We start from the raw sequence: 24,895 nt of genomic DNA on the forward strand, positions 1-24,895 counted from the left end.
CCACCACCACCACCACCACCAGAATATCAGTTGACACTGTGAGTTAACAAGGTAACATGCTTTTCATTCCTCATAAAGATCCTGTGACATGAGTAGTGAGATATCCTTGCTTCACCACTGAAGCTCAGATCAATTAAGTGACTTACTTAATTTGCCTGGGATCCCAAGCTAGTAAATGGCAATGTGGGGCCTTAACCTGGGTCTTCCGGCTCTCATTACTGCCACTCACTTCGAGAGCTCTAGCAAACTTTCTCTGGAGCAAGACGAGGAACCTCTGGGTAGAAGGAACAGCAGAGAGTACCAGCCCATGGGAAGAGCTGAGCATGCTGGGCTTGGCAAGTTTGCTGCAATGGGAGGAGGGGAAGGCAGCTCCAGCTGGGCCAAGAGTAACAAAAGCTCAGGAAGGCAGGGAGGAAGCCACACAATGAGACTGTGCACCCCACCTCCTGTCCCAGCATTCTCTAGAGAAAACTTGGTGGAGTAGGGAGGAGAGATCATGGAGCAGAGTCTCATGTTTAAGACACAAAACAAACAAAAACACAATTCTGACATTTCAGCTGAATTTCTACTTTAAGAAAAAAGTGTGCATTCTGTATGCCAAGCCCAAAAGAAAATATAACACTTAAAACAATTTCTTCTCTGTATGTAGCAACATGATTTTTTGGTTAAGAGAATAAGATTTAGGCTAAAGAAAAAAGGCAACTACCTGCTTTAATGCCCCTGACAAGATCTGTTCAAAAAGAGAATTTCACAAATGAGAAACACTATGCTAATGACACTTTGAGGAACATACACCACTATTCTCCTAGACAGTGAATGACTGGCTGGCTTTACAGCATCATAACAGCCTGAGAGAACCTAGCTACAACTGTAAGGTTTACCGAAATTTCTAGACACAAACAGGGTTCGGTTCAAATGCCACCTCCAACAAAAGGCTTTTCATGATCTACTGCAAAACTGATCCTTCCCCCCAAACTACCTTGTGTTTCTTTTGCTTATGTTTATTTGTCTATACTATGCATTGCTTTTATTTCTTCGTATTCCCAGCATCTAGCAAAATGCTTGGAATATGGTAGGCAAAAAGCTTTTTCATAGAATGATCAACAAAAGGGGAGCAAAAGTGTATAAGAGTAGGAGAGAGATATCACCAGAGCACAGTTAAATAAAGCCACGTGATTTTTATTTCTACCTCATTCATGGGCATCTTAACTGACTCAATGCTTTAATAAGAACATTTTAGTAGTTTGAGAATTTGTCATTTCTATGTGGTATTAGAGTTCTTACTTTAATGGAGATCTAATAAAATATCAGAAGACATCAAGAATTTATGATTTCCTGGGTGGGCAATCCTTTAACTGATTCAGAATGTGAACCCCACCGAGGCTTACAATATTGTCTGCGATACTTGCTATTTAAAAAAAAAAAAGACATCACCCTTTGTTCACCCTACTGATGAGCTTTTTGGAACTAAAGACAGCCATGTCCTCACACAGCAGACACATAATCCATCAAGTCAAATCAAGAAGCATTTTTTTAAACACCCAAATGCTAGGCAGTACACTAGGCAGCAAACAAAAGCCAAAAAGAAAAAAAAGGGGAAAAAAAAGGAGCCTTTATCCTCAAGAAGCCTACATTTAATGGGCAAACAAAGACAGGAAATAAAAAGGGGGTTAAGGGAGGCGCAGGGGAAAGGTACCTAAAATGAAGTCTAGTGGCAAAATCCTGATAAAGTCACATCTTATACTATAACTTGAAGTCTCTGCAGCTTGGCAGAACGTGCCAGGGCTTGTCTTCTGCTGGCATGGCCTCTGAGAACCCAGAGTCAACTCCACTTTCTAAGGAGTCACTGGAGCAGGCCTTGAGTTCATATTTGTGGAGACCTTTACAATTCACAGTGAGCTTTCCTGAACATAATAATGATGATAATGTTAACAAATATAGTACTTTCCGGTTTACAAAGCTGGTTTTTCACGTGATTACATGTAATCTCATTTGAAGACAACCCCATAAGCCATCATGGCCATTTTAAAGGTGAGGGAAACAGTACGTGGAGAGGTCATGAGTTTTCCTCTGTAAGTATCAAAGTTTAGAGTCAAATTTGGCCTAACTATTCACTGGTCTAACATACTATGCTGTCTCTAAAGCAAATGCACAAACGGAATGTTACTGGAATCCAAATAGGTATAGGATAGAAATTAACGTAACCCTAGTTTGGCTAGTTTGGGACTCAGTTGCCTGGAGTATTAGGAGAATATCTAGCATCATTTAAAGTCAAGAGACCTGGCTAGGAGTAATTGACCTGAGATGGAGAGCAAGGTGGCCTAGAACAAAGCCAATCTCTGAATTTCATTTTCCTCATTGTAAAATATGGATTGCAACAGCAGAACCATATAATACCTCCTCTCTCACAGGGATGCTGTGAGGGTCAAAGGGAAAAATGTTCTTAAAGTGTTCAAAATGTATAAATAAAAACAATTATTTGGTGGAGTGAAGGTAAACTGGCTTTGGGATTAGCAGACCTAGGCTCTGATCCTCAGGCTGCATGATTGTGGCCAAGTCATGCCACCTCTCAGAGCATTAGTTTACTCAGATGTAATACAGGGATGGTGATAGTATTACTTATAGTGACTCACAGGGTTGTTGGGAGGAAAACTCTAAAGAGCTGCAAAAATGTGAACTATTTTAAAACATTAAAGCTTCCTCTAATGGCCTGCACTAGACATTATGTGGGGTTTTCAATATTCTGCCACCAAAGCTCAATCTACTTTTTCATTCAAGACCAAAAACCATTGTCAGAAGTCTGGTTAATTAATCCTTAAACTCTACTGCCAAGCCTTTATACCAAAGTTCAGGGTCAGGGGAGCACTGTTCAGTCTGAAAGATGCTTTTTTAGCCAAGAAGTTAAGGTTAAAAAGGTTGTTGTTTTGTATTTTATGGGAAGGGAATTTGATTAAAAGTTTAACTGTTAATTAAAAAAAATTTTTTTTATTAAGTTTTAGTTTCTTCAGTTTGCTTTATGAATAAAAGTAATTCCTCCTGTGATTGAGTATTCAATAAATATAAATTAAAAAAAATAAAAGTCTAGTTGATCCAGGCATATTCATTAGATGATAAAACATCTACCACAAAAAACGTTCTGAGGTCTCATTTTCTGTGGGTGTAGATGTCTTGTTGCCACTGAGGGAATTCATCACATTAGCAGAACTGTCCTGGTATTACAGAATTTCCCAAATAGAGAAGAGATACTGTAACATGGCCTTACAATATGTTACATGTCACTAAAGATTAAGAAATCTGTTTAAGAGATGCAGATAATCATTCATGCTTCCACTGCCTGGGAACTCATCTGATTTGAACCCCATTAAAAATCTATGCCAGGGTTGAGTACAATGGGATACAATTTGGTTGTAAAAAAATTATTACAAGGAAGGTTTTAAAGAAACCTAGGAAGACTTGTATGAACTGATGCAGACTGAAGTGAGCAGAACCAGAACAATTTATGTGATAAGAGCAATGTTGTAAAGACAAACCATTTTCAAACACCTGAGAACTCTGATCAATTCAATGACCAACCATGATTCCAGAGAATCAACCATGAAGCATACTCCCCACCTCCCAACAAAGAGTTATGGCCTCAAAAAGCAGAATGAGACAACACATTTTTGATTGTGACTAGTGCAGTTAATTTGTTTTGCTTTACTATCCATCTTCATTACAAGGATTTTAGGATTCTATTTTTCTTTTTTTTCAGTTGCAGGGAAGAAAGAAAAAAATACTTATTAACTGAAAAAATTAAAGATGAAAAAATATTAATCAAGGCTAGACTCGGAAAAAATGGATTGTTTGCCAAAGGCAAGCAAATGTAATAAATGAGTTTTCATGATAAAGGAAAAATGTCAAAACCTTGTGAACTTAATGCCTAATCATATGGACTATAGCAAAAGGAAAATACATTATATATATATTTTGAAGATTTTTAAGATAAATCAATATATTGAGGGGCAGGTAGCCACCTACCTACACATTGTTAATAGTGTTCTGGGCTCAGATTTTTAAAATCTGGCCCACTTGCATTAGTAACACAAATGCTTAGATTCCTTAAGAGTCTGGCCAATACGGTAGATCTTTAATAAATCTTGTCTTTGCCTGAAAGAAGGCTTGGGTCGAATTCATTTGGGCAGGACCTGCCTGTCATGATTTTTGGGGTCCAGACCCCCTAAACCTCTAAACCTCAGAAGTGTTCTGGGCCTGGAGTCAGGAAGACTCCTCTTCCTGAATTCAAATCTGGCTTCAGACATTTACTAGCTGTGTGACCCTGGGAAGTCACTTAACTGTTTGCCTCAGTTTCTTCATCTGCAAAATAAGCTGGAGAAGGAAATGATAAGCCACTCCACTAAAAGAAAACCCTAAATGGGGTTAAGAAGAGTCGGACATGACTGAAAAATGACCTAACAACATTTAATAATTTTACTTTGTCCCAGTTAATTTGCACAAGACTTTTAAACATACACACATAAATAATCCATAATGGTTGTGAGAAGGAGGGCACTAGCAGCTGGGGAAGATGACAAAAGGCTAACATAGAAGGTGGCACTTAAATTGAACCTTGAAAGACACAAGGGACTGTGAGAGATGGAAATAAGGAGGAAGAGCATTCCAAGTGAGTGCAAAGGCTCAGAAAAAGCAGCTCTGTGGTGGGTATGAAACAGCAATCAGGTTGGCCTCTGGCTAGATCCCAGACTGGGGAGATGGGAGTGACGTATAAGATCAGAAAGGTAAGCAGGTGCTAGGATGTAAAAAGCTTGAAATGCCAAAAAAGGGTTTACATTTGACACAAACTTGAGGCAATGGAGAGCCAATGAGGTGAGGCTTAAGGTAGGAAGACCAAAGAGGAGTCCCCCAGTAGTCCAGGTACAAGGTGTTGGGAATCTGGACTAGGGCGGTGGCCTGTGTGAGGGCACATATGAGAGATGTTGTGTGTAGGCAAATAACAGGTTTGGGCAACTGATTAACTATGTAAGGTGAGTGAGAATGAGGAATCTAGGATAACAGGTTTCAAACTTGGGTGACTAAGAGAATAGTGGTACCCTTGGTAGCAAAGGGAAATTTGGAAAAGGGGCAGGTTTGTTTGTCTTGGGGGATACTGGGGAGGGAAAAAACGATGATAAGTTCTGTTTTGGGCATGGAGAGTTTGAGACGCCTACAGAGCACACAGTTTGAATGTCTCAAAGGCTGTTGGTGGTGCTTAGGACTGGAGCTCAAAAAGGAGACAAGAGTTGGCTATATAAATCTGGGAAGAATCTACAAAGAAAAGGTAACTGAATTCATGGGATGTGATGAGACAACTAAGAGGAAGAATGAAAAGAAAGTCCTAGAGTACACCAGAATCTAGAGAATAATGCAACAAAAAAATTTGAGGGGGGAAAGTAACCAGGAGGAGAATAGTAAAGTCTAAAAAACAGCAGAGAGGTAAAGGAGGTTCAGAATAAATAATAAATAACAGGCCATTAGTTAGGCAATTAAATGATTGCTAATATCTCTGGAGAGACCCACTGAACTGAATGGTAAAGTCAGACACTAGAGTGGAAAGGTTTAAGGAAAGAAACTGGAGGCTCTGAGCATATGCAGCTTTTTCAAGCATTTTGGTTGAGACACAGAGGAGAGATATAGGACAACAGGCTCTAATAAGGGTTTTAAGGATGGGAGAGGAACCAGGAAAATTACATACGAGATGTAAATGGAAAGAACAAACAAAACATTCCAAACTGAATGACGTGAAATTAGAATAATCAAGCCTGACCTCAAAGAAGAGCTATGAGAAGACATCTCCCCTCCCCTTCTTTATTAAGGTGGGGGACTGTGGGTATAGGATACCGTAGATAAAAATCAGACCTTTTCAATGTTTAGTTTTGTTGATTTTTCTTCCTTTCTCCTTTCGTATTCTTTATTATAAGGGATGTCTACCAGGAGGTAGAGGAGGGATACAGTGGGAAATGTAGGTGTTGTAGAAACAAAATATATTAATTATTTTTAGAGGAAAAAAAATAGTTGCATGGGTGACCTAGAGGAGGGCTTCTTAAACTTTTTCTACTCAAGACCCCTTTTTGCCAGAGAAATTTTTACCCAATCCCAGGTATATGGGTATATAAAATAGGTATACAATTCAAACATTTATCGATAGTAAATCATAAAGAAATTTATTTTAAAAACAATTCTCTGGTATACATATCATATCATTTATTAAAGATGAAAGCAAATTTGCATCCTAATGAGATTAATGTACTTGTTTATTTTTACATAAAGAATTAAATCTTGGCGGAATATTTGATACTGCAGGACATAAAACATCCTTAATGTTTTTCGGAGTTGACTGATATTCTGATTTTATAATGGTCAATGCTAATAACGCTGCTTCACATAAATATGTAGTACAAAATGGCAAAAGTATATTTAGGGCCATTTCAGATATTGTTGGAAATTCTGTCCTAACCCAAGCCAAAATTCATTTGACAATTTTGTATGTATGGTAAAAACACTGCGATTCATAATACACAACAGTATTGAATTTGGGCTGATGTGTTTCTGGCAGCATTTCGTTAGCGTTACGTGGCATGATGGCATGTGCAATACAAAATGCGTATGTAGTGTGTTCAGAATCAAGGCTGTAGGTAAGCTGTACACTGCAACACGGGCAAGTGCTGCCCAGAACACCTCCGATTCATTATGCGTTTGATTTTTAATTAATTTTTGGTCATTTCATGTTCAGACACCTTTTACTGTTGTCAAATTTTTCATGATCCCCACATTCAGTTATGTGACCCACCTAGAGAGTATTTATTAATGGTTTTATGTTAACTTAGAAGGGTTCTAGTGAAGGGGGGGGGCCTGTTCTAGGCCTTCTGCTGTACAATTAAAGGCATCCATGCTTATCAAATATGCAGATAATAAAAGTTGGAATGTCCTCTCTTTCTTATCCGTGCCTCTTAGAATCCCTATTTTCCAAAGTTCAGCTCAAGTCCCACTTTTATTTACTTTGTAAAATTTTTGTAGTTAGCTGCATGAGCGTGTATTATTTCTCCTCAACAGAATGTAAGCTCTTTGAGGGTGGGGACAGTTGCATTTTTGTTTCTGTATGCCCAGAGCCAATCACTGAATAGCACAGTGGAGGCAGGATGGATAAGAATTGGCAACAACTTCATCTTTTCCAGTAGCAAGCATTATTGGCCTATGTTATCGTGAATGGCTCAAACATTTATTTTTTCAAACTGTTGATACATTTTGTTTTGACTCCTGTTGAAAAAGTCATTTGTATATAGGAATAAGAACCAAAATGAGGACAGTATAAGCCAAAATAAAAACAAAGCAAACTTCCAAATAAAATCAATCATAGAAAAAAAAGCCAAATCCTAAAATAACTGAACAAAACAATAAAAAGGGGCTGTAAACAACTCAGGCAACCAAAACTGTTATTCACTGACTGATAAAAAGAAACTTCATGAACAACATATCACCAGTGTTGTCCACTGTATTAATCTTGAGGGTTTTTTGTTTTGTTTTGTTTTTGCAATTTGATGTGTTTTCTCTAGCACTGCTGTGATATGGCTACACTTAAATTAGGGACTGGTCAGATTATAGTACTTTCACATCAACCTTGAAGTTTGCCTTTTATATTTCTAATCAATATTCTCACATCTGAAGCCTTTGCTAATGGCTGCTATCCACCCTCGTTTGTAACTTCTTTCTGTAGCCCCAGTTCAAGTTGAGATAGCTAGTGCTTGCCTTTGATAAGGTCTGTGGGAGAGACAAACAGGACTCCCAGAGTCAACCTCTTAGGTGTTTTGGGTGGAAACTGGCCTAGGAGTGCTTTGGAAACCAAACTTTCTGTCATTCAAAAGCAACACCCATGACTGATTAAAATAAAGCTCTGAGAGGCTCTTCCCACCCACTTTACTGAGACTGTGTGAAGAGATAAAAGTGCTTCTCATACAAAGATACAATTTGAAAGCTGTCCATAAAAGGAGAAAGCAACTATCAGTTATTAAAAAAAAAAAGTAAGACTTTTTCTCTAGTATTTTTAAGTTATTGCCAGAGAAAATATGATTCTACCAAATATTCTGTATAATAGTCATCATTTACACCACACTGAAAAAGAGCTTTACACATACTCTCATTTCAGACTCACAACAATAGTATGAAACAGGTACTACAAGTGTTATCTTCACTTTACAGATGAAAAAAATGAAGCTCAGAAGTTAGATGATTTGCTTAGGCACAGAAGCAGGAACCTAATTCAAGTTTTTCTGCCTCCAAAGAAAGTCCTGTGTGCTTTACACTCCACTGCCTCTGAGGGAACCTCTCACTCACTTAGATGATGCTGGGCAGAAGCTGCCACCCCACATACCCTCACCAGAACTTAGCTCACTGAAACTTCAAGTAGGTAAGGCTAGACTTTCAGGGCCTTAAAGGACTCAGAAACAGCTCCTCCCCACAAAAGGTTGGCAACCAACTTGTTGCAGGAGGATTAGGAATGGTGTGGGGAACAGCTCCAATTTCAGTGTCTTAGTTTACAATTCAGTTTCATTGCAGAATAATCCCATTATAATTAAAATCTTCATATAACATTATATATAGAATGGGGTTTCAGCTTCATTTACATTTTCAAGTACCGTTTTGCACATTTCTACCCAACAGAAGATATTGTTGAAAATTCCTCTGACCTCAAATTGAGGCAGTTACAAAGAGACAGAACTAAGCTACTTAGAGTTTAAGAGAAGCCAGAGCTGGCAGAGATCACAAGCTGAGGAAACTGAGGCCCAGGGAAGTCAAATGACTTGTCCACCCAAGGTCACACTGAGGCTAAGTGAGCCACAGAGGCTGCACGCAAACTTCCCTCTGCCACATCAAGACTAAAAGTTTTAGATGCCACACAGTCCGTAGGCACTAAACGAATTCATTTGAATGCTTAATACAAAATCATCTGGTTAGTCCATTCCCAAATCCCATATTTGAGAAGAACTAGAAACTGCTCAGCTCCACGTCACACACACCCCTTTTGTCAAGAAGCCACTTAAATCCAACTGCCACCATAGATTCAAGTCGAGGGGCCATTGCCCCAAGGAGCCCAGAAACCAGGTCAGCCAATGGGATTTGTGGCTGATGCTGCAACCTCTCCTCTTGGGAACCTAGAGAGAAACCTGTGGAAAAGAAGAAGCCTTTTACCACACTCAATTCATATGCCTATTTTTTAAGTGCTCATGAGACAATATTTAGGTCTGAAGGAATGGTGAGGCACTGCAGAGGTAAGACCTAGAAGTCAATTCAATTCAACAAGCATTTAAAAGCCTAGTCAATGTAGAGCATGGTGGCAGAGCCAGGATCACAAAAAAAGTAAACCATGAGCTTAGACCTTACTGAAATGTGAATCCCCTCCCTGTTCACCTTAATGGCTTAAATGCCAAAGTTCAACCTTACCTACCGTGCTGCCATGTTATGGCTAATATTTACGGAGAGAACATTTCAAATATAGCTAAATCGACTTCAGTTGAGGCTGAGGCTCTCAGACTTCTGCAGAATACTTAGTTGATAAATCTTTCCAGCAGTTTGTATTCCAAAACATTAGACCTTAATAAAACTTAACTATTTCTCACCTGAGGCAACATAAAAAAATTACACCCCTAAAATATTAACTAGGCTAATCTTCTAACAGGCAAGTTGTTTTCTCAAATTTAGACCCTCATTAAAGCAAGTAGTGACAGAAATGTAACTACTCATTTTCAAGTATCTCCTTTTAGGCTACTGCCAGAGGTTAGTGGACTCAAGTTCAGAATGAGACAGACATTTTCCAACACTGCCAATGTGGCAATTTGTTTGCTAAACTATGCTGATGTCACCAGGGTTTTGTTTTTTGTCAATTTGGTGTGGGTAGGAGGATCTAGTGCTAGAATTATACCTCCCCAAAGAAAAAAAGAAAAACTAAAGAAAAAGGCACTGAAGTGTATTTTAAATGCATAGAAGAGAACAGAAGATCAGACGGAATCACAGACAAGCAGAACAGCTTTCAAAATCACGTTTAACTTCTATTTCTGTAATAAAGATATCATGTATGTACATGTATTAGAGATTTGCAGTTTCACATACATGCACATATATGTTATTTTAGTTTCACTTTGTAAACTCAATTCAACATTTCATTTGGTATTTGGAAAATTAAGAGACAAAACTATTTAATTCAAATGAGATAACATGTGAAGTGCTTTGTAAACCTTAAAGTGTCATATAACTGTTAGCTGTTATTATTAGTGATAATTATATTCAACAAACTTTTTAAAAACAGCTTCTATGTGCAATACAAGATGATATAGGCTCTAGGAGGCCTAAGATAAAAACCAGAGTCCTTAAGGCCTTACAAGATTCCTTCAAATACTACATTTACAATTTGTATAAATAACCAGTGATTCTTGTATACAGATTTTGGGCCAGTGAGCATCCTACCTCTCAGCAGTTCAAGTCTTTCACTCTAAATTCTAAGCAGAGCCCACTGCAGATGAAGCAGTTAGTCAGTACACAGGGAAAGCACCAGTAGGTATGGCAAAATCACCAATCTCTTGTTTTTGTGATGATGCAACTGTGCCAGCAAGTTCTCTTGGTGTATGGTAATTAGCGGGTGGAACAGTAAAAGGAGGCAGGCTTGAAACTGTTAGTAATCTACTTTGCTCACAAATCATTTGTTCCCAACACTTCAGATGTTCTTGCTTTCCTGATACTCATTCTCATTAGAAGACTTAAAGAAATCTGGAGGTGCTACTGCTGACCGGCATTTAGCTGACCTTTTAAAGGAGTTAAGCGATAGGATGTAGCCTTACGGATTTGTTCCCCATTTTCTGAGAGCCAGGAAAAGGTGGTTTCCCTCCTGCTCTCTTTGTATTTGCCAGAAAATGGAGTCTGGGATGTCAGCTGCTGTTTGAATGATCATGTGCCCTAAGAAAACCCCTCTTACTCTGAGTCACGCAGCTGCAGGCAACAAGAAGGAAGGCTTGGCGCCTTTGGAGGAAGGAGGTAAAAGATAACTAAACCAAATTACAGTTTGGAATTCTCTTTTCTAATACTGTCCTGGGAGCCAGTGTATAAGAAGTACACTTCCTCTTTTAAACTTTGATGTTTCATTTTCTAGTTTATCACAGTGTTTTGATTATTTCATTACAAAATCCTAGGCTACCAGAGCTGCAGGGGATCTCAGAAGATCATCTGGGCCAAAATGCCCTCATGTTACAGAGGGGAAAACTGAGGCTCATAAAAAGGAAATGAATTGCTGAAGGTAAGATGACGGCTCAGTAGAGCATGAATCACCTGCATACAGGACAGTCTGCTGTCCTTCCTAGTCTAGTAGTCACTAGATTTTCTTGGCTTAACAAAGGTTTAGCAACTCAAGTTCAGCACAAGTTAGCTGCTCTAATACAAATTTCTAGGAGATGAATTTATTTTTAGCAGGTATATACCACTAATATATAATACTTGGCACTTTTCATCTTCAAAGAATTTTGCAAGTATTAATTAACAAAAACACAGAAGACAGATATTATTATACTTGGGGATGGGGAAGTAAAGAGGGAGTAAGCAACCTGCCTAAGGACACAGAGTTGGTGTCTACTTACAACTAATTAATAGCTAATTCTGTCTGAAGGATAGGGCATAGATAATGCAATTTTTTTTCCCATAGCTATAAGTTTTAATCTTTTCCTGAATCAGATTACAAGGATATATCCTTGGGAGTATTACAAAATACAAAGCAGTATTTAAGGCATGGTGGTTGTGCAGCCATCCTCAAATTGTGATCCACTGTGACCTAGGGGTCTCCAAGACCCCGAGGCTGTATTTTCTTCATATACTCCAACCAAAACATTATAATGTAACAGAATAAAAAAAGCAGAAATAAGAATCTAACTGTCTTCTATGAAGCCAGACATTAATGATACTTATGTCAACATAATGAATTTATTATTTTCAATGATTTAATAAACATTTTAAAATTTTATCTAAATAAATCTTCAATATGATTAATATTGATAGATATAACCCACCTAAACAAAACCTCCTGGGGGAGGGGGGGTCCTGGATAATATTTAAGAATATAAAGGGATCATGGGATGAAACATTTTGAGATTTACTGGTGTGGTAGACAGGATGCTAGACTTGGAGTCAAGAAAAGTGGGGTTCAAATCCAGCTTCAAAGACTTACTAGCTTTGTGATTTGGGCAAGTCATTTAACTACCTTTTGGACCTCAGCCGCCTCATTTATAAAATCACCTCTACAGTCACTTCTAAATCTATAAACATGATTCCATTAACAAATTCACCAATGAACAAGCACTTATCAACCACATATAATATTCCTAGTATTGAGCACTGGGGCTAAAAAAGTAAGGTAGTTCCTGCCCTCAATGGTTATAAACAAGTGGGGAGCTTAGGTCTAGGCTGTCACAGGGATGGGTGGGTGGAGTCATATGACAATTGACTCACTCACCACTACCATATCAACAGTAATGGATTACACTCTAATAGACAAGTAGTCAAAGGATATGAATATAAGCTCTCAAAACTGGTGCAAAGCTAACAAAAGAACAATTTAACGAAGCATTGGAGAAAGAGTGAATAAAGCAGAACCAAAGTAACAAAATATACCATTTCTATGTAAGTGAAGAAAACTTTCAAAACATTGGGCAATGCTGGTATTTTACAAGATGTCCTTTCTTTTAAGAAACAAGAAACCACTGAAGTGTTTTCTTGGTGCAATCAGTCACAATAACTCAGGCTGTGGGTATTAATGCTGTGTTAAAACAAAATTTACAAATGAAAATTTTTAAACAGCTTTTCTCTTTTCAATTTTGTTTCTTATCATGTACTTAAAACATCAACGTTTCATTATACAAGGAACAGAAAAGGGGGACATGAAATTGTGAATCTCTATTACATATAACACAATAAAAACATTGCCTTGCTTGTCTGTGTCCTCTTTTGAACTTTTTTCTGAGTCTCCTATGTATTCAAGGCAATAAACACTAAGCGCCTACTATGTGCCAGGCATTTGCCAGGTGCAAGGTCGATCAAGAAAGATAAAAGACAGTCCCTTCCACTCAACAGAGGAGACAACATGCAAACAACTACATACAAACTACAACAAGGATATACTGAAAATAACGAAATAATCAACAGAGGGAAGGAACTATAACTAAGGGTTGGAAAGGGCAAGGTTTCCTGTAGAGGGTAGGATTTTAGCTGAAGGAATCCAGGAGGTGAAGATGAGGAAGGAGAGCACTAGAGGCATGGAGGACAGCCAATGAAAATTCCTGGAGTCAAGAGAAGAGGGTCCTTCTTGTTGGAGGATGAACAAGGACGCCAGTGTCACTGGATCAGAGCTGGGGTATAAGAAGACTTGAAAGGTAGGAAGGGGCCAAGTTATAAAGGGCTCTGAATGCCAAAGAGGACGGAGGTGATAGGGAATCATTGGAGTTACTGAGTTGCGAGGTGACATGGTCACCCTCGTGCTTTAGGAAGACTCTGACAAGCTGGGTGGAGGCAGCCCCATCAATAGCTATTACAATAATCCACGTGTGAGGTGATGAGGGCCTGCACCAGGGGATGGCAGAGTCGAAGGAGAGAAGGGAGAATATTCAAGAGACTATGAAGGTGAAATCAACAAGCCCTGGCAATAAACTGCCTGTGGGGGCTGGGGCAGGGGAGGGGGTTGAGGCAAAGGGAGTGGTGAGAGAGTAAGGAATCGAAGACGACACCTTGGTGGGGAGCTTGGGTGACTGAGAGGATGGTGGTACCTCCAAAACAGTAATAAGGAAGGCTGGGAGAGGAGCTAGTTTGGGATAATGGATAATGCCTTGTTTTGGACATGCTGAGTTTATGTTTTTATTATTAATGTAAAAAAATTTGGTTTTCAGTTCTCAATTCTCTCCTTCCCTCTACCCCCTCCCCTACGCACTGAGGAGGCAATAGATACTAGAGCCGTTATGCACATAAAGTCATACAAAACATATTTCTTTACCAGCCATGTTGGGGGGGGCAAGAAAAATTTTAAAAGTTTAAGAAAATCTGCTTCAGTCTGCACTATGAGTTCATTGGGGCTCTCTGGAGGTGGACAGCATGTTCCATTGTGAGTCCTTTGGAATTGCTGAGGATCATTTAATTGATAAGAGTAGCTAAGACTTTCACAATTATTACAATATTGCAGTTGACAGGAGTTTAAGATGTCTAGGGGACATCCAATTTCAAGAAGTCTAATACTTGTTTCATTAAGGTTCTTTCCTTAAATACACACAGACACCAAATACAAACAAACAAAAAAGCCCAAATCAAAACAATTTTTCCCCATTCTCAATCCTCACACTACCCCCATAACAACTCTGGTTTGACCTTGGGCAAGTCCCTTCCCCTCCAGCGGTCTGTTTCTTCCTCTGAAATGGAAAGACAGGACTAGAAGCCCCAGACGTTCCTTCGGCTCTAGGTCTAGACTGCTCTTCACTTATGCCTCCTTCACTGTAGAAGGTAAAAAGTGATCTGTCCTTTTACAGCAAGGGTCAAAGATACAGCCCCAAACACTCCAGACTTTGGCCTGAATCAGATTAAAATGTAATTGGGGGACATTTAACAAAATAAGAAAGAATACAGTAAAACATACATAATATTACATTTTAAAATTAAGTCACCATGCACTCCCAGGGATGCTTCTATAGGGTTCATTGGCCCCTGCTTCCATTTGAGTTTGACACCACTGTCCAAGAAGGCCCAGCACAGTCAGTACCTCATAAATTATGGAACTGAGTTAAAGCTGTGAAATGGTTAAGGGAAAGGTAACAGGTAAAGACATCTGTTCCTTTTTATTGGGTTAAATGTAAGTCACTGAAAAAGCATCAAGTGGCCCATTTTCACGAATGAATCCAGACAGTAACCACTTAGTTTCATCTATGTTCAAACACTAGAATGTCCAAAGATTGGGCAGCACCCACCACCTTCACGTCCTCACTATGCAACTCAGTGCCGCATGAATAGAAGTGTACACCGCAGAAACCGTGGCCAGACCACACTGGGAAGTACCATGCTCCATTTCCATTTTGGGACACTGACATGCTAGGGGATGTCCAGGGAAGGGCAAGGATGATGAAGAGGTCATTAAAAACACACTCGGGGCATACATTTGCACATACACAAAAACAAAGATGTTGAGTGTGTGTGTCACAAAAAGAACCTTAGAGACAGACTATCTAGTCCAAAAACACCTGTTACGGAGGAGACGACCATGGCCCAGAGAACCTTGCCCAGTGTCAGTTATGAGGGTGGAGCCATAGACTAAAAATCAGGTTCCCAAGGCCAGGGATTTTTCCACTACATCACATGCTTCTTCATAATATTATCAGGGACATTCAGCTTGAAGGAAAAAAAACCAAGCAACTTGGGAAACAAGAAGGAGAGGACACAGCCCTTCAAACACCGGAAGATGGTGGCTATCACACAGAAGAGGGTCCCAAAAGGCTGAGTTAGGATCAAAGAGTGGAGGACGGCCAAGAGGTAGAGTCAGGCTTGACAGAAGGAGAACGATGGCACTCACTCACCTTTGCCTTTTAAAAAAGCCTTCTAATTTGATTTGGGGAACAGGTAGAAACTAACAAAAATACAGAAGCTAAATCAACCACCAGTCAGTCAGCAGCACAAATCATAGTTGTGGTAGAATAGCAAATCATCTTAAAAGCACTCCACTGAATTAATTACTTTGGGAATTAGAAAGCAATGCTGCCTCCACCCCCACCCTCCACTGTCTGAGGTAAAGAAACAACTAGAGAGGAATAGGGAGGGAGCTCTTCTCTCACACCAGTACAACCAGGTCAGAACTTGAGTATCTGAAAATACAGTTTCCTACCCAAACCTGGGCTGACAGGAAACACTCTCAAATCAGACAATTTGACTGAGATATATTTTGGGACCAAAATTCTGCGTGAAGGTTTTTTAAATTATACATGATGAAAGATAAAGCCATGATGGAAAGTTTACTGATGGAAAGTTACCAAAAAAGTGGAGATGCAAAACTTTCCAAATTTTTTTTTCTGCAAAGAGAATATAAGACAAATAATTACTATCCTATGGCCAGTTCAAAAATTTTACCACAGTAAGGGGCGGTAGGGGGGACTGTATCCCAGAGCAGTATCTGAACCGGAAATCCTTTCTAGATGGTCAAAGGAGTCCACAAGGAAATCTTGAACTGCTCTTTCCTGCTGGATTCTAGACGAGATAGGAAAACTATGCCTATTTCCTCTTCCTCACAGAAACTCCTATTGTAGGTTTTCCCCATGATTCAGAGAATAGCTATGTACTGCTGGCCATTTTGGGGGTGGGGATTCTTCTCGACAGTTATTACTAAACAGCTGAGGCAGGATTTGAATCCAGCTCTTCTATCTATCCACTACATTCTGCTGCCTCATTTTTCCATTTGTTATCTATCCCTGTTCTCAGTTCATTTGAATGCACCCAGACAATATAGGTTTAGGAAAAACCTTGCGTATGGTGGTTGAGATCTACCCGTCTTCCTTGTGAAACTTCCAGTAGCACAAAAGCCTAACCGCCAGTGGTAAAGCAGGGTCTATTTCAAGGCCTCTCCTCAGTCTTCTCTCTGGTAATGCCTCATTGCGCTATGGAACAAATCCTGAATTCTTGGATGCTGGGCCAGGAGAACAAACACAAGCTTGGGCAATTCCCATCAAACAGAAGAAAACTTCTGAGTATGGATTATCTAAAGTACTGACATGAGGAACACTTATTCACAGAAGCTTCAGTAAGGAACTACAACACTGCCCGAAGTACTATGGCATAGTGAAAATAACAAAACATGTGGAGCCAGAATTGATTCCAAGCCTGGATTTGCTTATGGCCTGTGTAACTTTGGGCAGTCTCATGCTTTCTCTGAACCTCAATTTTCTTAGCTGTTAAGTGAGGGAGCCAACCTAGGGGCTCTCTAAAGTATATTTCAATTTTGAATTCCAGGAGCCTAAAAGGAGGAAATGCAGGCTTAGACAACTTAAGAGGTTTGCTTCAATTTGGAAAGAAGTTGGAAAAGCTGAGGAAAGAAACGGGTAGAGAAAATGAAAGGGAAAAAAAAAGAAGGAAGAAGAACAAGCAAGGGGCAGCAGGGGAGAAAAGATGGGGTGGACTGATTGGGCAGAGCTTATAAAAATTCTTCGGTCTTGTGACTAATTTCTGGACATATATTAATTAGCATACCTACTTTGATATGGTATATAATAAAGGACTCTCTATGTGCAGAGAGTTTTTATGTTGTTGAACAGGAAGTACAAAGAATTACTCACTCCGGATTTATCTCTGCAAATCTGCAGGCAGAGCTGGTAGAGATCTATTTCACTTACAGGATAAATCTTTAATATGAATTAACATAGGCAATTTTTGTTTAATGAAGTGAAGAGGGTGTGGTTTTATTCTGGACTCAACATCAGTTGTAAAGTTGCAGGTGTTCAAGATTCATCATTCTAGATGGTGACCATTTTTTACACTGACTGGCTATTCTGACATAATTTTTAAAGGATTTTTACATTTAATTGTATATGCCACTAATTTCCGAGAAGGAAAGAGTCCTCTTTGATAACAACACTAGTTTCCTAGAATTGTTATTTAAAACTTATTTTTTCATTGTTATTCAATTTTTCATTTATTTACGTATTATCTATGCCAATCCAGTGGCAACCTATTTTCCCATGCTTATCTCCTACTACCACTTTTCAGCTACACTAAGCTACAGATGGGGGCATTGATTGCCCTTTGCAGCACCTACCTGGAGCAATATCGTGTTCACAACATTCTTTTTCATGGAATGCTCTCCCTCCATCTTTGCTTGTCAAATCCATCCTTCAAGGTAATGCATGAAGGCCATCTCCTCCATGCAGTGTTTCCCTGACACCCCCAGTCAGTAACAATCCTTTCCATTTGCCACCTAGCATTCTTGCTGTTCACCTCTTATGCATGTATATGACCTTCCATTATAGTTGCTAGTATCAATATCACATTTCCCTACTATATTTTGTGATGCATATGGGCAGGAATCGTGTTTTAGTTTTCCTATCTTCCCCAGAGGCTGGTTCAGTGTTTTACAACTGGTAGAGGCAAATAAACAATTGTAGAAGTAGAAAGAGCAGCAGTTCTACATCAGAAATTAGGAGACCTGAGCACTTTTCTGTGCCATTAATTACCTACAAGTGAACTTGAACAAAAAAATTTAAACACAATTTCCTCATTTGTAAAATGAGAGCATGAAAGCAGATTAATGGTCCCCATTATTCCTGTGCAATGCCCAGGAAGCAAGGGCTGTGAGCAAAGGATGAAGTAATCTGTGTGTGTGTCACTGAATCTCAGCACTGCAATTTCAGCTATCTCATGGAGGATGTCTGTGAATTTTTTTTAAGGGTTTCTTATACGGAAAAAACTGGGAATCACTGAATTAGATGATATTTAAGATCCCTGGCAGCTCTATCTAGCATCCTGTCCTTTAGCACTGTATATTATAAAGTTCCTTCTGACTTTGACATTCTAACTTCTGTGTGCTAAGTTCTATTAGAAAACTAATGAAAACTCCTAATTTATTTGCCATATTCACCTTTTGGAAGAGTTGATGAGATCATATCTATTATCACATTCAATGCTTTCTTCTATATGGAAAAAGAACTGTACTACACAGAGTGAGAAATATAATCTACATATCCATCAAAACTTTCAAGACAGAGTCTTAGAGTGCCTGAAATTCATTATTTCCTTCAAATATAAGCTCTAAACTATACCTTCAAACAACATGCCAATGATATTCCTTCACTTAAAAACCATATAGTCAACTGTCAATAACATTTGATAGAAGGGAAAGTATCAGAATAGGAAAATTAACCTTGTAATATAAAAATCCCCTTTCACAGACTCAGAAAGGACTTCAGTAGCCTAGGTCACATCAGACACCAAAAAGATCTCCACTACAACATATACACCCAGCAAGTGGTCGTGGAGACTTAGGATTCAAGGGAAGGGACACGAGACATCCCAAGGCAGCCTATTTTGTTTCCGCGTGGCTAGTAAAAGTTTTCAGAAACATTCAATAGCTAATATTGCTCTTATCTTCACTTTTCTTGGGGTTAGGGTATCTCATCATCTTTCCTTTCACTTCATTCACATCCACCCAAATATATCCCTCTTATCTATTCCGAGCAAACTCTTGATTTACTGGTTTGGGTACCCTTTCATATCCCCACTACCTTCCACCTATGCAGAAACAGCTCTGAACTTTGCAAAGTTCTTTAACTTTTTAATTAATGAATGACATAAAAAGACCTAGGTCCCTGGTATTACACGGGAAGCTTTCATAGTTCTTAACAAACTCAACTAAAAAACTTAACTTGTTTAGCCTGTTGTTTCCACAGCACAAGTGACTTCACTAAGCCCAAAAGTGAATTATTAGGTTAGTATAGACCCAGCCCTAGAGACTGAAACAGAATGAGTCAAGTCCTGACTTCAGTTCTAAAAACTTTGTTTCTGACTCACAGGGGGGCATCTCTGTGCATCAGTTTCCGTAAAACAAGAAAAGCATTTCTGTGAAAACTTGGGAAGTCTTCAAATGAAAGCACTACCTTTGGAAACACTAATACTAAAAAACTGAATGGCAACTGGGAGTGTTACCAATTACCCCCCCCACACACACACACACATACACCCCTCTCTCTTTCTCTACTCTAAACTGTAAATGTCTTAACAGAAAGCCATCCAGGACTGAACATGTCTGTTTTCTACCACTTTTAAAATCTCAAAGAAGGCATTAATCATTTAAAAAAAAAAAACAACCCAGGAAGAGATGATTTACTGAGGTTTCCTCACCTTGCTTACTTTTTAGTAATCCTTAAACAAACCATTCAGTAAAAACTAATTTCCTCAAGTTAAGCCATTCCTCTCCGTTCAACCGGTGGGGTTTAAAAAATAACAACCCCAAAGCCTAAGGGAAATAGACTTGAGGTAAGGAATGCATCAGATTCCATTTGTGAGATTTTTACCTCTAGAGCAACAGGTGCTGATTATCAGAGTAGTCTAGATTTCAGAGACAGTAAGAATGTTTCAAATCTAGAACACCCAGTTTGGAAATGGAAAAAATGGTGAAGACAGAAAACAAAGGAAAAGGCTTGCCATATTTAAAAAAAAACATTTTAAATACTTTACCTGACTCCAATAGTTTAGTCATTTCTTAAAAGTACCCCACCCCTTTTTATAGAGCTCACAGCCAATCAGCTGTTCCAATGCCACACCTAGGTTCTAAGTACTCTACTCCTGTCAAATACTTGAGTTCTCCTTGTGTTGTCTACTGAACTCCCAAGAAATGGTCCCATTACCTGTCTGGTCCAATAAAGGTCCTGTCAGCCAGCAAGACAACATGAAAACCCCCACCAAGAAAATGGTGAATGGCAAAGAAAGTAAACAGAAGAGAAACAGCTTCTGAGTTTTCATTCATTCTTAAGAAACTTACAAACATCTCTAGAGAAATTTCAGAAACCCTCACATTCCCCCTACATCACCTGCACATCTGCTTTCCTCTCAGCCACGATTTTCTACATTTCTTTTGCCTTTCATTACTCACCAACTGCAGCTGGATTTACCGGTCCAGAGACAACAGCTTGCCCCATGGTTAAATTTAGTTTGATGGCACTTTCAACAGCAAGCTATCCTGGCAGAAACAAACACCCTTCTGAGATGAGAAATCCACAGTGCCCGAAGGAAGTGAGCAACCCATCAAGCCAGGTTACTGCCTCATCTCAGAAATGGACACAGATGTCAGTTGATCTACAGGAGTTTTCACTCTTCTCTCCCCAGCCTGGACACTTGTAGATCTTACAAATATGCCTTCATGCCAGCTCTGCTCAGACAGGAATGCCTGTCATTCCACTGTGCGCAGGGTAGAGCTGAAATTCAGGAAGGGGAGGAGACTGCCTGCCAATGACATCCTAGCTGCTGAGCTGTATAACCCGAATTATCATCACCCCCCCACCCCCTTTTATTATATTAAACTTGGCTGAAACTCACAAGGCTCAGAACTGGGAGTGTAAAGTGGAGAAGTTTGCAAGATGTTTCACCAAAGAATGTAATAATAAAAACACCAGAGTAATGAAGTGCAGGTGGTTAATTAAAGCAGAAGATCATCTGAGGGAGAGTTTTGGGAGATACTACAGAAGAGTTAATATTATAGGGTTATTCTTGGTATACCAAAATACTCTGACATACTAAGACTCATTCTTGAGCAAAGACACATACCCAAATCCGAATGCAATTAACAGAATTAAGAAAGGCTTCTAACATACAGAATAGAAAATAAAACTTTTTTTCTAACATTCCTTTTGTGGAGAAGTGCATAGAGCACTGGACCTGGAGTTAGGAAGATCTGCTTTTAATCTGGCCTCAGACACTTACTAGCTGTATGACCCTGGGCAAGTCACTTAACCTCTCTCAGCCTTAGTTTCCTCATCTGTAAAATGGAGATAAAAACAGCACCCACCTTGCAGGGTTGTTACAAGGATCAAATGAGATAATAATAGTAAAGTGCTTAGCGCAGTGCCCGGCATATAGTAAGCGATATGGAAATTGATGTTTAATTCACACACTAAATTTCTACTGAAAAACACATAACCACTCCCATTCAAGGAAATACAAATCAGAAATTAAAACTGAACAAAAAGTGGTGAATAGGAATTGTCTAATGTACTAGGAACACCAAAGCACCAGCTAACCAGATACAATTATGGTTAATAGGTCCCTCTTTAGAAGATGTGTTTCTTAAAACATGAAGTTCCCAGATAAATTGGCAAACACTATTTAACTGTATGATTTGCATCACAATGATGAAGCCAAATATAATACACACTCCATATCATACTTAAAGTCTTGAACCATATTATTCTGGACTTGAATCCTTCATTTTACATGAATATATAAATGAACAGCTATGACATCAGGAAATTTAACTAGGATAGTATCCTGTATCTGAACTTGAAACATGGCCAGAGCACAATTTGGAAGAGCCAGACAATCTAAAGATGTTAGAAGAAAGTCCAGAAAGGTCATGCATAAAAACATTCTATATTCCAATGAGGGAAGAGAATGAGCATTTATATAGCACCTACTATGTCTGGGCACTGTGCTACGTGCTTTACAAATATTATCTCATTTGATCCTCACAATAATCCTGTGAAGTAGGTGCTATTATCATCCCCATCAACAGCTGAGGAAACTAAGGCAAACAGGAGTTAAGAGATTTGCCTAGGGTAAGACAGTGAGCACATATTTGAGGCCACATTTGAACTCAGGTCTTCTTGAATCCAGGCCCAGCAGTTCAGTGATGAAAACAATAAAATCTAAAGTACCCCAAAGAATTCTATCTTCCCTTCCTTTCAGAAAAGATAACTACCAAATACTAAGTGTTAACCTCCAGTAACCTGTAGTTTAAATCAGTATTACCTGAACAAAGGCTCTGAAGAGATTTCTATCAGCCTTTAGTAACCTCCTTCCCAAGGCAGGTCTGTGGCAACATGTGTTAGCTATTTTTGAGAAGCAGATTTGGATCAGTATGAATGGGTACATGAAAAGAAAAAAGAACAGAAGCTCTGATTTCAAAGCAGTTTACTCAAAGCCACTTTATGAGGCAAATAATTAAATATTATACACATTTTACATGATAAAGAAGCCAAGGCACAGAGTCACTTAACCATGACTCAAATCCCTCATCTGTCAAATAAGGAGATGGGGTTAGATCATTTCCACAGTCTCTTCTAGCTCTAAGGTTCAGGAAACCTATAAATAACTTCCCTTGGAGCCCAGGCTCGAACTCAAATTTTCTAACTCCAAGGGAATCTGGTTGAACTGACATTCCAACATCTTGTGTCTTGGTAAGATGTGCTACTGCTTTTACTCTACCAGCTAAGCCTTGCAAAGACCAACTGTTATTCCCACTATCCCAGGAGGCACCAAAACAAGACTTCCTTTAGGAGAGCTCTCCATCCAATACAGATTAGAAATGAGACTGTCTCATTTCAGCCTCTCAGGAAAGGGTACAATAACTCTTGGGTATTATTACTGTCCAAACCATGATAAGAAATACACATGTTTACATAAGAGATATTATATGTATGGTATGTGCTCATATTAGAGAGAGCACCAATAAATATGAGAGTAAACATGTGGTTTTTTTTTCTCCCAAACTTACATGAATGGGAAAGTAAAGGATTTATTTTTCAGTATCCCAGCAATGGTGTACAAATTTGGCAAGCTCTCAATATTACTGGAGATGTTTAGCCTGGAGAAGTCTCAGGAAATGTGTGTCTAAGTCCTTAAAGGGCTTCATGTGGAAGAAAGACTAGCCCTGTTCTGCTTGGCTCTAGAGGACAGAACCAGGAGGAGCTGCAAAGAAGCAGATTTAGGCTCAATGTTGGGAAAAGCTTCCTCACCATTTACAAATGTCCAAAGTGGAACTAGTTGCTTTCCAGGGTAATGGGTTTCTCTTCAAGACAGAGACTTGTCAAGTAGGTGATGGGGGCCACTGATATTCAGGGATGGATTAGAATTCAGGGATGGGGAACCTGCAGCCTTGAGGCCACCTTTTGTCCCGCTAGGTCCTCAAGTGCAGCCCTTTGACTGAATCCAAATCTTTTTATTAAGAGGATTTGTTCTGTGAAGTTTGGATTCAGTCAAAGGGCTGCACCTGAGGACCTAGAGGGCCAAATGGCGGCCTCAAGGCCACAGGTTCCCCATCCCTGGAATAGAGGGTTCCCTGCTCCAAAATCTTGCGTCTTGGTAAGATGTGCTACAGCTTTTACTCCACTCTATAGCAAATCTCCTACAAATCTGAAATTCTGTGATTGTACATAGGGAAGTAGGCAGAAAAGGAATTTTGGGCAAGAAGTATAATGGACAAAAGACTCTTCAGAAGTTGGATGTTCTTTGAATAAACTAGTAATGTTTTTCTCTTACCATTCTCATAAGATAAGAGGAGGGGAAAGGAAAACTAGTTCAATGAATGAGGAGTCTAGATTGCAGCTAGATGGCACAGTGGATGGAGCTCTGGGCCTCAAGTCAGGAAGACTCCTCTTCCTGAGTTCAAATCTGGTCTCAGACACTTACTAGCTGTGTGACCCTGGGCAACTCACTTCACCCTGTATGCCTCAGTTTCTTCATCTGTAAAATGAGCTGGAAAAGGAAATGGCAAACCACTCCAATAGCTTTGCCAAGAAAACCCCACATGGGGTCATGAAGGGTCAGACATGAATGAAACACAACAAGACTTCAAAAGAGAAAAAATCAACTACAAAAGTATTACTATAGAAAACCAACTGTTCCCAGGGTTTCTGATGGGAAATCAGGAGAAATTTACTTACAAGACTCTACAGCTCAAATAAACTCCAATGGCTCCCTATTACCTCTCAGATCAAATACAATCACCAGGAAGCACTTAAGTGAAAAATTCTTGGGAAACCACTTGTAGGAAATACAACAGATGAACAAACTCTAACCTTCTTCTGACAGATCTGGAAACTGAGGCTTAGAGTAAGTCAGTCATTTGCCAAATGTCACACAGCAACTCGACCTTGTTTTCTGACATTTTTTTTAGTCCAGGACTTTTTTCCATTGTACAATTCACAGAAAGTTCTAGTCATGGCACAGAAAGAGGATCTATCAGTTACCAACAATAATAACTAACACTTACATAGTGCCTACTGTCTATTATTTCATTTGAACCTCACGACAAACCTAGCAGGTAGGGGCTATTATTATCCCCATTTTACAGATGAGAAAACTGAGATTGAAAGAGGTTAAATGA

The 24,895-nt window shown here is 39.2% G+C and overlaps 1 protein-coding gene across 8 annotated transcripts in view; it reads right to left on the reverse strand.

Annotated features, from left to right (window-relative positions):
- Positions 1–24,895, reverse strand: part of PHACTR4 (phosphatase and actin regulator 4) — a 125,168-nt gene that overhangs the window by 32,680 nt on the left and 67,593 nt on the right. Inside the window, exon 1 of one of the 8 annotated variants that reach the window (XM_020983308.2) lies at positions 20,669–20,945. The exons of 6 other annotated variants lie outside the window; for them this stretch is intronic. In XM_020983308.2, coding sequence (XP_020838967.1) covers positions 20,669–20,714 — 46 coding nt within the window. In that variant the 5' untranslated portion in view covers positions 20,715–20,945. Of the gene's footprint in view, positions 1–146; positions 167–20,668; positions 20,946–24,895 lie in introns of those variants that run through there. One more of the 8 variants, XM_078145538.1, reaches the window with a different exon arrangement.

This window comes from Phascolarctos cinereus, unplaced genomic scaffold (genome assembly GCF_003287225.1).
Source record: "Phascolarctos cinereus isolate Bilbo 61053 unplaced genomic scaffold, phaCin_HiC Scaffold_726;HRSCAF=1367, whole genome shotgun sequence".
In the NCBI taxonomy this organism is placed as follows: domain Eukaryota; kingdom Metazoa; phylum Chordata; class Mammalia; order Diprotodontia; family Phascolarctidae; genus Phascolarctos; species Phascolarctos cinereus.